Consider the following 15158-nt stretch of genomic DNA (forward strand, 5'->3'; position numbering starts at 1 on the left):
GGCGGAGCGGATGTGGGGAGGCAGCCCTGAGCCCCTGGCCTCCCCACCCCAGCCCGCCCTCTTGTCGGGGCACTGTGCGTCAGGGCCCACCTGAGCGGCCTGCGTCGAGCACCACCCGGCCCAGGTCCCGGCTCTGCAGGCCCTTGTACTGGCCCTGCCACCGCTCCACGTTTTTCTGCATGTCTTGAAGCCGGGACTGCACGCGGGCGGCCGTGTCCTGGGCTTCGGTGACCACGGCCTTGGCATGGGCTATCTTCTTGCTTGTCTCGTCTGTGGCAGGCAGTGTGCAGGCTCAGCGGGGGGCAAGTGAGGACCATCGGGGGGCCTCATCCCCATCTGGGGAGACCACTATAGACCCCCATGCCAAGACCAGCAACAGGGATGTCACCCCCGCCCCCGATCTCGTGAGAGCCTCAGCGCGGTGGAAACGCACCCTCCGTCCTCTCCCAGACGGCTCCTCCTGTGCCAGCCTCTCTCGCCACAGCTGGGTCACCCAGTGTTGGCTCAGCCCCGCCTCCCCATGGCCCCCCCTACCCCCGCCAACACCATCTCTCCTGAGCGCACCCCCCCCCCAGAGTCCCCGTGGCCCCAACCCAGGCTTGTGGGGAAGGTCGACTCTCGAGTCGGCAGGGATCCCTCCTCTGCCCTGAGCCCTCCTGGCCCCCCGGCCCCCAAGCCCTCAGCTCCAGCATGCTGGCCTCTGCTGCTGCCTCCACCTCCCCCCTCCCCACCTCCCCCAGATGCCCCAAGTCCCTGCCGCACACTCCCGCCTGCCCCGCGCCACCTCTCTCCGCGCGCTCCCTGCCCCTTCCAGTTTTCACTTGCTGCCCGGGGCTACGTTCGTTTGGCATCTGTCTCCGACCAGAAGCAGATCCCCAGGGCTGGGAAGGGTCCCCAGGGCTGGAGCTGCCCACACAGGGGTCCCCCTCAGCCGCCCCGGCCACCACTCCGGATGGCGCAAGTGTGAACACGTCCCCCATCAGAGCCTACTGGACAGACTGGCTGATGTCTATCCGGACAGGTGTCTCTTCAGCTCTGGGGACAAGCAGTGAGGGCGGGGGCAGGAAGGAGACCCACCCTACCTGTGTCCATAGCCAGCATGGCCTGCACCTCCCGGAGTCGGGCCGCCAGTTGTTCCTTCCTGGCCCGGGCATCGCGGAGCCGGGTCCCGGTGCCCTGGAGGGTGGCCCACGCTGCGGGGCAGGCAGCCTCAGTCCCGAGGAGCCCCCACCCCCAGGGTACAGGTGCAGCCCATTTCAGTCCTCCCTCCTGACCAGGGAGGATTAAGGCTCACACGCACACGGTCAGATGGAGACATGTGGACACGAGGGCCCTCAGCTTGGGGTGGCCCTGGTGCCCAAGTCTTGGCGCAGCCTCCTGGGCCCACAGCCAAGGCAGTTATTCCCATTTTACAGGTGAAGCAATGGAGGCTCAGAAAAGCTGAGCCGTTGTTCGTGGCCACCAGTGCCCTGAGGTGCTAGCAGCAGAGGGCGCACCCCACTGCCCGCTCCCCACCCGCTCCTCCTCGACGGCCTGGCATGCACACGGCCCTCAGCCAGGACATCAGGGAAACCACGAGCTGGGCCCCACGTCCCCTTCCCCAGGCCCTTCCACGTCCCGGGGGCCTGTCACGAGGCCAGGGGGGGTGGTGGGCCTTCGCAGAGCTCCCAGGGACGCACCTGCCGAGCAGTGGGGGCAGTTCCCACCGAGGGCAGCTGCGACCCTGGTTCACACGGTCACAACCCACATGGCCGGAAGGCGAGGGTCCCCACGGAGCCCGGACGCCCAGCTGGACCCGGCACTCACCGAGGCCCAGCCTCCGCTGCTCCCCAAGGACGGCCTCCTCCAGGGCACTGCTGTCCGCCAGCAGCTCCCGGGCTCGGGACGCCAGGCCCCGCTGCACGACTACCTGTAGACACAGAGAAACAGGATGCAGTTCACACCTGCCCGGTGGAGCTGCAAGGGAACAGGGGCTCCCGCCGGGGCTGTGGGGGCCGTCGGGGCCTCACCGCCCATATACGGCTCGCCTGCTGCTGCGCCTGGCCGGCGGCACCCTCGGCGGCCCGCACGGCTTGCAGAATGCTGCTGTAGGCGTTGGCGGCCTCGACGGCCCGCTGGATGAAGCGGTCCTGGTTGACTCCCTGGATGATGCTGTGAGGGGAAGCGGGGAGGATCCTAGGGTGCGGGTGGGGGCTCCGCCCACCTCACGGGCCTCCGCCTGCCTGGCGGCTCTAGACTCCTGGCCTTGCACCGCCCTGTGTGCCTGTCCTGCTTCTTCCTGCCACCCTGGGCCCAGACTTCTGACCGGCCCCTGCAGGGACACCGGCCTCTCCTTCTAAGAGCCCTCCCAGACCAGCTAGGCCACCTCCAGGCCCTGGCTGCACGCCCCCGGGCACCCTCTTTGGGCCCAGTACCTGGAAAGGTTGAGCGCCAGCTGGTCCAGCTGCCACGCGTGGGCCTCGGCGGCCTCCACCAGGTCCACCTTGCTGCTCGCCGGGGAGAAGGCCCGCATCTTCTCGAGCAGGGGCGTCCGGGCCCCGTCCAGGCTGGCAGCCAGGTGCTCGTACTCCTGGGGGTGGGTGGGCTTAGGTGGGACCCTCGTCCCCATCCCCTACTCACCCCCACCTGATCTGCCCCCGCTCAGCGTGCAGCCCTTTGGGAGGGGGGAGTGCTCACCTCCTTGGCCTGGTCCATGCCGCGCAGAAGCTCAGTGAGCCGGACCAGGGTGTCTCTGGCGGCCTGTAGAGTGGCCCCCAGAGTGGCGTTGTCCCGGAACAGCTCCTGTTTCCGTTGCTGGAGACGATGGGGAGTGAGAAAGACATGATAGAACAAGGATGAGGCAGGAAAATAAAGGGGTGGGGTGACAGGGTAGCGGATGATGAGTATGAGAGCGGGGGGGGGGGGGGGGGGGGGCGGCGGCGGCGGGACTGGGGGAGGAGGGGGCGGGGCTGGGGGAGGAGGGGGCGGGACTGGGGGAGGAGGGGGCGGGGCTGGGGGAGGAGGGGGCGGGGCCGGGGTCGCGGGGCAGGCTCCCTACCAGGGCTTCCTCCAGCCGCTCCTGGTTGCGGCTGTTGAGCTCCTCCGCCTCCCGTGTAGTGCCCACCGCCCTGTTCAGGGCTTCCCGCAGGTCCATGAGTCCAGCCTCGTGCTGGGCCAGCTGGTCTCGGGTGCGTGCTACCAGCGCCTGGTTCCTCTCCCAGCGCCTGCTCAGCTGCTCCTGCACATGGGCCAGCACTGGCCAAGGCCCAGGGCAGGAACGGTCACTGGGGCAGTGACTCCTGGTGCCTGCCAGTCCCCGTCCACCCTCCCAAGCTGACGGGATGCCACTCCAGGCTGACCTCAGCCCCAGAGCCCCCAGCCGGGTCCTCACCCCTCCCGTCTCTGCCCTGCTGGGGCTGACACCACTCACGTCTCTGGGCCTCCCCCAGCTCAGCCTCAGCGGCGGCTCGCGGAACCCCCAGGTCACGGGCCCGCATCTCCCGGAGCAGCCGTTCCACCTCGGCCAGTGTCCGGCGCAGCTGCTCACCCGATAGGGCTGAGGCGTTGGCTGGTGACAGGCGGTCCGTCTGGGACTCGAGCTCTGTGTGGGTTTGGGGAACGGGCTGTCAGGGCCCAGGGCTGGCCTGCTGCCCGGGCACACCTCTGCCACTAGCTTCCGAGCCAGAAACGCCCAGTCAAGCATCTTCAGCTAACCCCTGTGTAAGCCGGCGTGCCCCGGACGGCCCCCAGCTCCTGGCTCCAGGCCGCCGGCCCTCTCGCCACACCCCCTCACCTCCCAGGGCGCCCCCCCAGGATCCCCACCACTGCCGTCTGCTCAGCCCGTGGGCGGGGGCACTGGCCCGTCTTGTGGGGCCCGCGTGCCCCCACCTCCCAGCCCGGACCCACTGTTTCCGCGGCCGAGGCCCATCTCCCTGTCTAAACATCCAAACGTGCCGGTTCTTCAAGGCCGAGCCCCCTGGAGGCACGCCCCCTGCCCTGACTCTCCCCGCCCTGCCCAGGTGGACCAGCCCCTACCGCTCAGGGCGCGGTCCACAGCCCGGACGGCTGCCAGCAGCGTCTGTGCCCGGCCCAGCGTGGCCTCGGTGCTGTCCAGAAGCTGGCCGGCCTGGGCTCGGGCCCCTGTGGCCTGTGGATGAAGTACCCATCAGGCCTCGAGGCTGAGCTGCGGGTCAGGGGTGACGCTGGATGGTTTGGGGCCCGGGGAGAGAGGCCTCTTGGGGAGGAGTCTGCTGAGAGAAAGCGGTCCCGGGAAAGGGCTTTCCTGGAGGAGAAGCATTCCAGGGGTTGGGTTCTGGGGCAGGGCTCCCCAGGCGCCTGCCTGGCCGTCCAGCTGCTGCACGTCCTGCCCGAGGCTTGAGGTCTGTCGTTCCAGTGTCTCCAACTGCTGTGTAGTCTCATGACGGGGGCCAGGAGGTTTCCGGAGCTGGCTCTGCGGGGAGGGGAAGGTGAGAGCCTGCGACCTGGGCAGGGGAGGCTGGGGGCCGGGCCGGGCAGTACCTGCAGGTCGGCGATGGAGGCGTTCAGCCTGTGCAGCCGGGCCCAGACCATGGAGCTGGCATTGACGCCACGCAGCTGCTCCCGGATGGCGGGGAGGAGAGCGCCAGCCCGCTCCAGGTCGTCCAGGAGCAACACCACACAGTGGTCACACACTGAGGGCAGGGGGCAGGTGGGCGTGGGGTGAGGGGTGGGCCTGAGACCACCAGAGAGTCATGGGGTCGGCGAGCTAGAAGCGGGTCACTAGGGGTCACGGAGATGGAACGGGGTACTGAGCTGGGCTGAGGGTTACGAGGTTAGGGGTTGCAGAGGTCAGCGTGGGGGTCTCAGGGTCAACAGGAGGACAGCCGTGGGGTCTCTCAGAAAATTGACAAGGAGCGCTGGGACCAGAGAACTGATCTGGAGGTGGAGGTGAACGTCGGGGTCACCGAGTCAGCATGGCGCTGGGACTGGCACCATCCCAGATGGAGTTGGGAGGGGCGGGGGAGCCGGGTGTGGCCAGGCGGCTGGGGCAGTGGGGAGGGCAGGCACACACCTTCGCAGTGCACGCCGTGGCCCCCAGGCCCTCCTGGCATGGGCACCTGGTGCTGGTGGCTGCAGGTGTCACAGCGCTCCCCACTGAGCCCCTGGGGGCACGTGCAGCGGCCCGTGTGGACGTCACAGTGGCCGCCCTGGCACTGGCAGCCTGGGGTGGGAGGGGTGGGGTGAGTGGCCGGCTGAGGGCCCTGGGGTACTCCTTGCTGCCCCGAGGTGTCCCGCCGGCCCGCACTCACGCCTGCAGCCCTGCTCAGGGAGCCCCCAGTGGCCGGGGGCACACTCGCGGCACTGGAGACCCCCAGTCCCGGGCCGGCAGTGGCACTGCCCACTCTGGGGGTGGCACTCGGAGCCCTCGGCAGCTGGGCCACAGGCGCACGGGCGGCAGCCCCCACAGCCCTCAAAGCCGAAGTGTCCTTCCTGGGGGCACAAACTGCAGTCAGGGCTCTGCCCAGCTCGTAAGACCCAGCTTCCTTCAGCCCTGAGAGCCTGCACCTCCAGCCATGACGTCCTGCCCCTACACCCATACCCCATCCCTCTGGCCCCGAGCCCCGCCCCTACGCCAAGGCCCCGCCCCACAGCCACAAAACCCCACCCCCACACCAAGGCCCCACCCACAAAATCAAGGCCCCGCCCCACCCTGGCAGCGCTACCTGACATTGGTCGCAGCGCTGACCGGTCACACCCGCTTTGCACAGGCAACGCCCACTACGGGGATCACAGGCCTCCGTCCCACACGGGGAGCAGTCACACCCTGCAGAAGGGTGGCTGTGACAGTAGCCCTGACCCCCACCCAGCCTCTTCCCTCCCACCCCGGGAAGCCCTTACTGGGCACCTACTCCACACGCATCTCCATCCTGCCCCAAGTGAAGCCCCCAGGCCCTCACTTTTCATCCCCTCCCTGCTCCACCTAGGTCCAAACCATGCAGCTGCCTGCTCACCGGCCCATTGTGCCCGCCTCCCCTGCAGCCTGGGCTCAGCCAGAGGACCCGTCAGAGCCCTCGTGGGGTGCCCTCCCTCAGGAGAGGCCAGAGTCCCCAAGTGACCCTCGGCCTGGCCGTGGGGTCTCCTGACCGTGAGTCCTGGGGGCCTGGTCGGGTCCACCCTGTCCACGCTGGGCCCGGCCCGGGACACAGCCTGCTCCGGGTGGGACACCCAGGGGCCCTTCAGCCCCGCCCTCCCTGCCTACGGGTGCAGTTGCCGGGCAGCAGGGCGTTGCCGTAGAAGCCGGGGGCGCAGCTCTCGCAGCGGGGCCCGGTGGTGTGGCGCAGGCAGCCGCGGCAGGTGCCCGTCAGGGGGTCGCAGTCGCTGAAGAGCATGTTGGGGTCGCCGTTGCCGCTGCAGTCGCAGGGCTGGCACGAGCTGCCCAGCACCAGGGGGTTCCCAAAGAAGCCGGGTGCGCACCTGGTGGGGCGGGATCATGGCTGGTGCTGGCAGGCAACGCAGCGTCCCCGGGGCCACGCACGCAGACCCCGCCCCAGTCAGGCACCCGCCTGCCCAGCTCACCGCTCGCAGGAGGCCCCAGCATAGCCGGGTTTGCAGAGACACTGGGCGCGGCCACCTCGCAGGATGCAGCCCGTGGCGAAGCTGCAGAGACGGAGGTGGTCGTTACACCCCAGCACGCTCCAGGTGAGCACCAGGTAAGCGGGGGGGGGGGTCCCCCACTTCATGGGCCCACCCCGGATGCCCCGGCCTCCACAGAGGGCAGTGCTGACCCAACCAGGTAGGGGGTGGTGGTATTCCATTCCGGGTCTTTAAGGACTTTGGTCCACCAGTCAATGGCCGGGGCCCTGGAGGGGCTGTGGCCCAGCTCACTTGTTGGAAGGCACAGCCAGAGGGCAAGGGCAGCTGATGCAGGGGGCCGCAGGGTCCTCAGGTCCGCTGCGCACGAAGCCGGCCTGGCAGCGCTCGCAGTGGTCACCCTCGGTGTCGTGCTGGCAGCCCTGGGGCAGACGGGACACATCAGCACCGACGGCGGAGGCCTCGCTTCCCGCCAGCTCCCCCACCCCCACCCTGCAGGACTCCGCCCACTGCCAGCAGGTGCCCTGCCCAGAGCCCCTCCCCTCCCCCAGACCTCAGCGTACCCGTAACTACTGACCAAAGGCCCCCTGGTCTTCCCTACCCTGCGCCTCTGGTGGCCGCCCTCCCCTGCGGGGCCCCACTCACCACGCAGACACCCGAGCCAGGGAGGCAGCGGTCTGAGTGGCCATGGCACTGACAGGGGATGCAGCGACCCAAAAAGAGACCTTTGACGTCCCGGTAGTAGCCAGGGGCGCATTCCTGGGGGCGGGTGGGCATCAACAGTCAGGAAAGGAGGCGGGGCCAGCCTGGTGTGGGGGCAGCCGGGGACCCCGCTCCTGAGCCTGACCGACCGCTGAAGGCACAGTCACCGCCCATAAAGCCACGCAGATGCCGCGGGCTCAGGGGACCACCTCCTGTTCTCCTCCAAACACCTCTTCCAGGCGGGCGGAGGGAGGGGAGGAGGGTTCGGTGATGCTGTCTGGGTAAACCATGGACGTGGGACGGACTGGGCACTGAACAGATGAAGACCAGCTGCGTGCACGGGGGGCCGGGCAGGGGGCAGGTGACAGCGGATTAACAAGACGGATGAGCAAGTGGCCGGCTCAGCCTGTGGTGGGAAGGTCAGCTGCCGGGAGCGTGATACCCAGCTGGTAGGAGGAGAGGTGGAGTGAGATGGAGACGGAGGCCAGGCGTGGACGCTCGGGGGAGAGTGGACGTGCGCACGCGGGGCAGGGCGACCCGTCGGCGGCAGCCCGGTGCCTGCCCCCGCCACCTCACCTGGCACGAGTCCCCACGGTAGTTGGCAGGGCACATGCACAGCTCCACGTTGCTGGCCGGAGGTCCCCCGCCCACCTCGCTGGCCACCTCCAGCGCCACCCTGCGCAGGGAGATGGCTGAGGAGGTCTGCGAGAAGAGGGCGCGGATGTGCAGCTGCTCCAGGCCGGCCAGCACCATCATGAGCTCCTCGCGGGACACAGCGCTGCGCGTCTCCATGTGCCGGAAATTGCCCTGCGCGGCCATGACAGGGCCTCAGTGCGGCCGCCGCAGCGGGGCGCAACAGGAGCCCAGGACAGACCCTCCCGCGGGGGGGTGGGGGCACGCAGGACACATGGGGGGGGACACGCGGTACAGGTGAGTGACGTCTGATCTGAGAGGCAAAGACTTTAACGCACGAAAGCACTAACTGCAAATGAAAAATGAACGACTTGAGTACATCAAATGCAAGAACGTCTGTTCATCAGAAAAGATCTTACAGAAAGACACAGGCTACAAGAGTACAGACTAAAACAAGACGATCGCAGCTCTGAAGCCAGGACACAGGGTGAACCTCAGGAATAACACGAAACCCCTCGGAAAGGAAATGGACGAAAGACACAAGCTGGTGGCCTGCAGAGGGAACCCCAGGGCCAGGTGTCAGAGGAGCTGCTCACCCGTCAGGGATCAGGGGTTTGCAAGCCAGCACTCGGCCCAGGAGCGTTACCCCCACGGGGAACCAGAAAAGAGGCGCACTGACGAGGGTCCCGCCCACTCCTGGACCCTGTTTTCTTACACGGAGAGCAGCCCCTGCAGCCTTGGGGGCCAGAGACGGCTGCTCACCTCCACCAGCTGCAGCTCCCCGCGGTGAACGTGGCCGGGCGCCGGGTACGCTGGCTCCAGGAACGCGATGCTCATCTGGTTGCCCTGGGGAGGCGTGTGGGCGGATGAGGGCCAGGAATCGGGCTGCCCACGGTCCCGGCTCGGCTGTGCCCGCTGCCCGCCCTTGCCAAGACCACCCGGTGGGCCACCTGCAGCACCACATCTGGTCTGCTCTCCGTGGGGATGAACACGTCTCCCCGCTGGGTCTCCGAGTGCAGTTCGTAGTGGAGGGTCCCACCGTAGGACGACACCTGGAAGCCAGACAGAGGGATGCGACCTGGCCAGACCCCGTCCACGGGCCCAGAGTCGACGGCAGTGGTTCTAGGCACCCTATCCCTCCCTGGACACCAGCATCCTCACTGCCGGCCCCCCCCAGGCCTCCAGGAGGTCCTGAACACCCTCTGGGTGCCCTCCCAGGGGCCAATTGGCCTGCTCACCCGGTCCCCCAGGTAGGAGGGTGGGGCCTGCCAGTACAGCTCGGGAAAGGCCTCAGGCACGCGCCGCAGGTCCGCGCGAAGCAGTGTTCCCTCTGCCTGCCGCTCGTGGGGCACCACCTGCCGGTCACCACTCAGCAGCGTCCAGCCCTCCATGTCCACGAACTGCAGGGCACGTGGGTGGGTAACACAGGCGCATGCCCTCGCGTATCACAGGGCCCCGTCCTACGTCTCAGACCCCCTCCCTGAGTCCCCTCCCGTCCTGCCCGCACACCTCCCGGCGGGCGTAGGCGGAGCTCTGGCAGCGATCCGTGGCCCCGAAGCAGAAGCAGCGGGTGCAGCCTTTTGGGTTGGCCACGTCCAGGGAGAACGTCCCAAGGCGGCACTGGTCACACCGCGGGCCCTGCACGTTCTCCTGGGGGCAGGAGGGCACGACAGGGCAGGGCGGTCAGCCGTGTGCCCGTGTTGGCTGTCACCCCACAACTGGGCTGACTGTCCCAAAGGCGCCTACAACCTCCCAGAGAGACGAAAGTCCGCTGAGAAGACAAGACGAGGGATGGGGTGGGGTTGTGTCGGCAGGGCTGGCCCCAGACCGCCCTCACCTTGCAAGAGCACTGGCCTGTGAGGGGGTCGCATGTTCCAGGTGCAGAGCCTGCTTCGTGGCAGTCGCAGGGGCGGCAGCTGGGGAAGCCGTAGAACCCGGGAGCACAAGTGTCACAGCGGCGTCCGGCCACGTTGGGTCTGCACCTGCCGTGAGGGTTCAGCAGCCGCTGGGCCTCTCCTCCACCCGGCCCCTCACACTGACACGAGAGACCAGAGGTGCCCCCCACCAAGGTGGTGCCCCCCTGAGCGCCGGGGACACTACCGGGGGCTGGATGGGTTCAGGGCTCAGTGGCAGGCGACCCGGGACTGCCCCGAGGCCACGGGGACCCGCACCCTGGTGCTCACTTGCACTGGCCACTGTCCACATCACAGGTGGGGTCCATGAGTTCCTGGACGCCGGGGCCCGAGCAGTTACACTCCTCACAGCCGACCAGGGGGTGGCAGCCAAAGGTCTGGGGCTGGCAGATGACACAGTCGGGTGGGACGGTGCGCGGCGGGCAGATGCACTGGCCTGTGAGCTCATCACAGAGGCGGCCGCTGCAGTCACAGGCTGTGGGGCGCGTGCACAGGCCCCGGTCAGGGGACCTGACGGCAGACCTGGGGACACTGAATGGCGGGGGGGGGGGGGGGCGAGGCCACCCTACCCCCCAGCCTGGTTCCACCCAGCTCCGGGCCCCAAGCCCCAGGCAGCTCCTCTGACGTGGCGTCAGCTGGGCAGAGCTGCTGCCTAGTCCCCGGAACCTCCTGGACAGCCCTGGAAGGCCTGGGCCCTCGCAGACAGGACGTGGCAGGGCCGGTCCACCAGGAACATGCTCCTGACCACTGTTTCCTGGAGGCACCCCTGGACGTTCCCGCGGACTGGGGTACTCACGCCTGCAGCTGGGGAAGCCCCAGTAGCCAGTGGCACAGCGGGAGCAGTCACGGCCTATGACGTGGGCGCGGCAGGGACACTGGCCCCCGAAGGGCTCACACGTGGGTCCCACGGCGCCCACCTCGTGGCAGCTGCACGGCCGAGCCCCGTTGTTATAGAAGAGGGAGAGGGAGGTGGCGGCGTTGCGGCAGAAGGACGACGAGCTGGAGGGGCTGGGGTGAGGGCGGGTGGTGAGGCCAGCTCCCAGCCCGGCCCCTACCCTGCTGCCCCCGGCCCCGAGCCCGGCCCACCTGACGTGGTAACCGTGGGTGGCGCACTGGCTGATGAAGTCGTAGGATTTGTCCAGGGGCTCCTCCTGGAAGTAGCTGGGGCTGTAGGCATCTTCGGGGACCACCAGCACATACTCCTAGAGCATCAAGGCCTGGTCACCTTCCCGCAGGCCCAGCGAAGGGTCCAGGTCGGGGGTGGGTGCCGGAGCCCACCGGCCGGGGCCGACGCCAGGGCTTCTCTGCCACAGGCCAGGGTCTGGCCGGGCAGCTAAGACAGCGGTGGCGATATCACACCCTGGCCCGGGGCCCCAGCCAGGCTGCCAGGTGCTGGGTCCCTCCTGGGGGCCACTCAGAGGGGAGGCCAGCCTCTGTGGCCAAACGGAAGCTTGGGGAGTGTGAGGAAGGGCCCAGGCTCCTGGCACCCTGTCCACCCCTCTTTGCCGGACGCCTCCCTCTCCAGGAAGGCCACTCTGACCAGCAGGGCCCCAGAGCTGCTGGGCAATATCTTGGCTCCTGGATCCCCTCAGGAGCCTCTCGTGATGGGCCTGGAGGTCCCCAGAGGCTGCTGCCCCTGGCACCTGGCCCAGGGTTGGGCCGCGGCAAGCAGGGGACACGCTGTGGCAGAGCGATCGACAGTGGTACGACAGGTGGAGGACGGCTACCAGCCCGAGAACTCACCAGCCAGAGCCAGCGGCCCTCGGGCACACGCACGGTCACGGTGAGCTCGCTGTCGGTCACATCCAGGACGGCCCGGCCCTCACACACCACCAGGGTGCGGCAGCCGTAGGCATGCGGGCAGAAGCTGGCGTTGGCATGGCCTGGAGGGCGGAAAGGCAGGTCAGTGCCCCAGCACACACACAGCGCCTCACCCAGGCTCGGGACACTCCTGGAGTCACCAGGGAGGAGAGGATCCCAATGACAGCACCCACCACGGAGGACCACGCGTCCCCGAACGAGACACGTGTGTGACCCGCCCGAGACCCACGTGGCTGGGCCCAGTTGTGCTACGTGAGTCGGCTGTGGTCACACACGAGGCCCCACGAGGTGCAGGAAGGTCCCCGGGCTCGTCAGAGCAGAATGCAACAGACGTGCACGGACCCGGGTCCCACAGAAGGCACAGGACGGGGTGAACTCTGAACCACAGCACAGATGTGAGGGGCAGGGCCTGCCACACACAGTGGGCCCTGGGGCACCGCATGTGAGAGCTGATGGCAGGATGGGGCACGTGGCCCTGTCACAGCCAGGCAGCGGGCACCGAGCCACGGCCCCTGCGAGCTGTGGACCCGGCACGCGCCCCATCCATGTCGTGTGTGGTATCACGCGATGGGCCGTGTGGACGAGACCCCCGAGAGCCTCCTCGCCCCGGGGTCCGCCCCTCTGCTTACCCTGCCACACACGACCCCCGTTGATGAGGACCTCCACAGCGAAGGTGGGGTGGGCCGGCTGGTAGCCGTGCAGCAGGAAGGCGTAGCGGCCCAGGGCGGGCACGTGGGTGGTGAAGACCACGGTGCCCTGTGCCGGGGGGGAGCAGCTCCGGTGAGTGGGCAGAGATGCAGGAGTATCAGGGGCTGCAAGTCCCACCCCAGCCACCCCCCCGGCCCCTCCCAGCCCCGGCCCCGGCCCACACCTGGGGGTGGCGCAGCAGGGTAGGCTCCACGTCGGGGTCCGCAGCGGTTGGGGGCCGGGGCTGGGGCCCGGGCGGGGGCGCGCCCGGCGTGAGCTCCCGAGAGTGGGTCAGCGGGAGGCCGGGCGGCAGCGGCAGCACCTGGCAGTCCCTGAGCACCACAGGCTGCGGCGGCTTCGGGAAGCGGGAGGGCAGGCAGGCGGCACTGGGGGGTGGGGAACACAGGGGTGAGTCCCCGAGTCCCGGCCACCGCCCTGCCGCCGCCCTGGGCTCCCGCCCCCGGCCCCACTACCTGCTGGGGCTGAAGGCACCGTGACTGCTGATGCAGCGGACGCGGGGCTCCACGAACTCTGAGCTGAAGGTCTCCGCGGGCACCAGGGTGGCACTGTGCTGCAGAAAGGGGACAGGTGTGGGTGTGGCAGCAGGAGTGGCCCGTCCACACCCGCACCCGGGCCGGTCCTGCTCTCTGCACCGAGCCCCGGCCCCGACTCCACCTCCCTCTCCTCCAGCTGCACAGACCCCAGCCCTCAGCTGTGGATTCTGGGCCTGCAGCACCTCCCAGCTCCCCCGGAGGCCGTTCTTCCTCCCACTGCGCTCCACCGCCCTCTGTGGTCATAGGGCCGGGGACCCGGCACAGGCGGGCGCTCAGCGAGCGGGGGTTCGTGAGCAGGCATCTCCGTCCTGTACCGTCTACCACGGCGAAGAAACGTGTGTGACAGATACGGTAAAACGTGACACCTCAGGGGGTCTAGAAAAACCCAACAGCGAAGACAGAATACCACGTGACCATGGCGACAGCTCCATCCATCCCTACCAGGGCGTCGGCCAAAGAGGCAGCGCAAAGGAACACCTGTGTGACTCCAATTATAGAAGGTTCCAGAATAGGCAAACTAGGCGGTGCTGTCAGTGTCTGGAGGCAGTTACCCTGGCTGGGGCGGGCGGGGGGAGGGGGTGGCTGAGTGGCGTCAGGGGTGGGGCCATGTTGCTTCCTGGCCTGGGTACTGGGCTGTGGGTACAGCTCCATGGAGAGCCTAAAGTGTCCCAGCCCACGACTACAGCACCGCGTGTGCATGAGGACAGAACCGCAGGGGTTCCGATGTCGAAAAATTAGGAGGAAGCAATGTAGCATGCGTTACTTAGCAACGTGGAAGAAACGGACTGACTCCGGAAAGTAGAAAGAGAAGTGCGCAGGTGGGGCGTGCGATCACGCTTTGTTGTTGCAAGTCTGTTTTCAATATTTGACACTTTCATAAAAATACGTGCATATGATACTCTGATAAAACTTTTAAAGGCCTAGGGAAACGTAACAGTGAGACTAGGTAATACTCTGACGAGAACGACATCACCCATTTTGTCACTTACTGAATAAACGCGTGTGCTTGGTTCTGGACATTGAACTGACGATTAATATTGCCCAGAACGTTTAGCCTTGGGATTTAATCTTCAACTCTGTGAAGCTGACACAGAAGTTACGGGCTTCCCTGGTGGTGCAGTGGTTAAGAATCTGCCTGCCAACGCAGGGGTCATGGGTTTGATCCCTGGTCTGGGAAGATCCCGCATGCCGCAGAGCAACTAAGCCCGTGCGCCACAACTACTGAGCCCACATGCCACAACTACTGAAGCCCGCGTGCCTCGAGCCCGTGCTCCACAACACGAGAAGCCACCGCAATGAGAAGCCCGCGCACCACAATGAAGAGTAGCCCCCGCTCGCTGCAACTAGAGAAAGCCCACGCGCAACAACAAAGACCCAATACAGCCAAAAATAAATAAACAAATTAAAAAAAAAAAAGAAGCAAGTTACCACAACGATAGCAAATCCCAAGCTTCAGAACCCACGCTGTGTGGACCCCTTCCTAATTCGGGGCCACGAGGTGTTGTGTTTTTGTAAATTATACCAAAAAGCAGCCTTTCGTTCAGATTGCTCTTCCTACTCTGACTCCAGCGCATCACGGTCCCCTTATGTGACCGTGAACATTATTTATAAATAAATTTACATCTCATACCCACAAGGAAAAAACCCTGCAGGAGGAGGATTCTGGAAGAACCTCCACCCAATGTGAGCTGAAGATGGCACTGGTGATGGGTACCCAGGCTCATCACATTCTTCTACTTTTGCATGTGTTGAAAATCTTTGGAAAGACCTAACCCCACAGTGGGGTCCTGCGGCCCATGCAGGTGAGGGGGTTGGGGCCTTACCAGGAAGAATCGTGCCTGCTCGGCTGTGAGCCGGACGCTGGCCTCCGTGTCCAGGTGGAAGACCGCCAGATGGCGCTGGGCATCCAGGGCGGTGCCCCGGCACAGGGTGCTGGGGGACAGGCAGGGGTGGTCAGTGGGTAGGGCAGCCCTGGAGCCCAGAGCCCTCCACCGGCCCCCGGGCTTAAATCCTCTCCCCACTCCCTACACACCTGTATGGGCAGGGGTGGAGGGTGAGCGCCCCCTGCTGGGGGGCCCGCTGGGGGGTGTGCACAGCTACGTCCACCTCCTGGCGGGTGTCCTCATTGGTGTACTCCACCACCAGGGCATAGGGGCCTGGCTGCGTCACCGCCACCTGAAGCTGGACGTCCACCTGGGGGGACAGGGCAATGGGAGGCCCCCGCCCCAGCCCCCCACCTAGAGAACAGGACACTTCTGAACACGGCCCTTCCCATCCCCTCCCCGCACAGCCTCGTCCC

At 67.1% G+C, this 15158-nt stretch overlaps 1 protein-coding gene across 2 annotated transcripts in view; it reads right to left on the reverse strand.

Moving 5' to 3' along the window:
• Positions 1-15158, reverse strand: part of LAMA5 (laminin subunit alpha 5) — a 52463-nt gene that overhangs the window by 5455 nt on the left and 31850 nt on the right. For both annotated transcript variants that reach the window (XM_067708653.1, XM_067708652.1), the window contains exons 27-59: positions 14892-15052; positions 14683-14791; positions 12779-12876; positions 12490-12691; positions 12248-12374; positions 11541-11680; positions 10884-10999; positions 10594-10805; positions 10068-10272; positions 9722-9866; positions 9394-9534; positions 9123-9284; positions 8835-8936; positions 8647-8730; positions 7828-8058; positions 7195-7308; positions 6844-6971; positions 6535-6615; positions 6218-6432; positions 5682-5782; positions 5268-5448; positions 5030-5179; positions 4498-4649; positions 4319-4429; positions 4015-4126; positions 3410-3580; positions 3038-3234; positions 2677-2793; positions 2415-2569; positions 2010-2151; positions 1807-1909; positions 1083-1193; positions 91-270 (exon numbers count right to left, since the gene is read on the reverse strand). In XM_067708653.1, coding sequence (XP_067564754.1) covers positions 91-270; positions 1083-1193; positions 1807-1909; positions 2010-2151; positions 2415-2569; positions 2677-2793; positions 3038-3234; positions 3410-3580; positions 4015-4126; positions 4319-4429; positions 4498-4649; positions 5030-5179; positions 5268-5448; positions 5682-5782; positions 6218-6432; positions 6535-6615; positions 6844-6971; positions 7195-7308; positions 7828-8058; positions 8647-8730; positions 8835-8936; positions 9123-9284; positions 9394-9534; positions 9722-9866; positions 10068-10272; positions 10594-10805; positions 10884-10999; positions 11541-11680; positions 12248-12374; positions 12490-12691; positions 12779-12876; positions 14683-14791; positions 14892-15052 — 4756 coding nt within the window. The remainder of the gene's footprint in view (positions 1-90; positions 271-1082; positions 1194-1806; positions 1910-2009; positions 2152-2414; positions 2570-2676; positions 2794-3037; positions 3235-3409; positions 3581-4014; positions 4127-4318; positions 4430-4497; positions 4650-5029; positions 5180-5267; positions 5449-5681; positions 5783-6217; positions 6433-6534; positions 6616-6843; positions 6972-7194; positions 7309-7827; positions 8059-8646; positions 8731-8834; positions 8937-9122; positions 9285-9393; positions 9535-9721; positions 9867-10067; positions 10273-10593; positions 10806-10883; positions 11000-11540; positions 11681-12247; positions 12375-12489; positions 12692-12778; positions 12877-14682; positions 14792-14891; positions 15053-15158) is intronic.

This window comes from Pseudorca crassidens, chromosome 15 (genome assembly GCF_039906515.1).
Source record: "Pseudorca crassidens isolate mPseCra1 chromosome 15, mPseCra1.hap1, whole genome shotgun sequence".
NCBI classification, from domain to species: Eukaryota; Metazoa; Chordata; class Mammalia; order Artiodactyla; family Delphinidae; genus Pseudorca; species Pseudorca crassidens.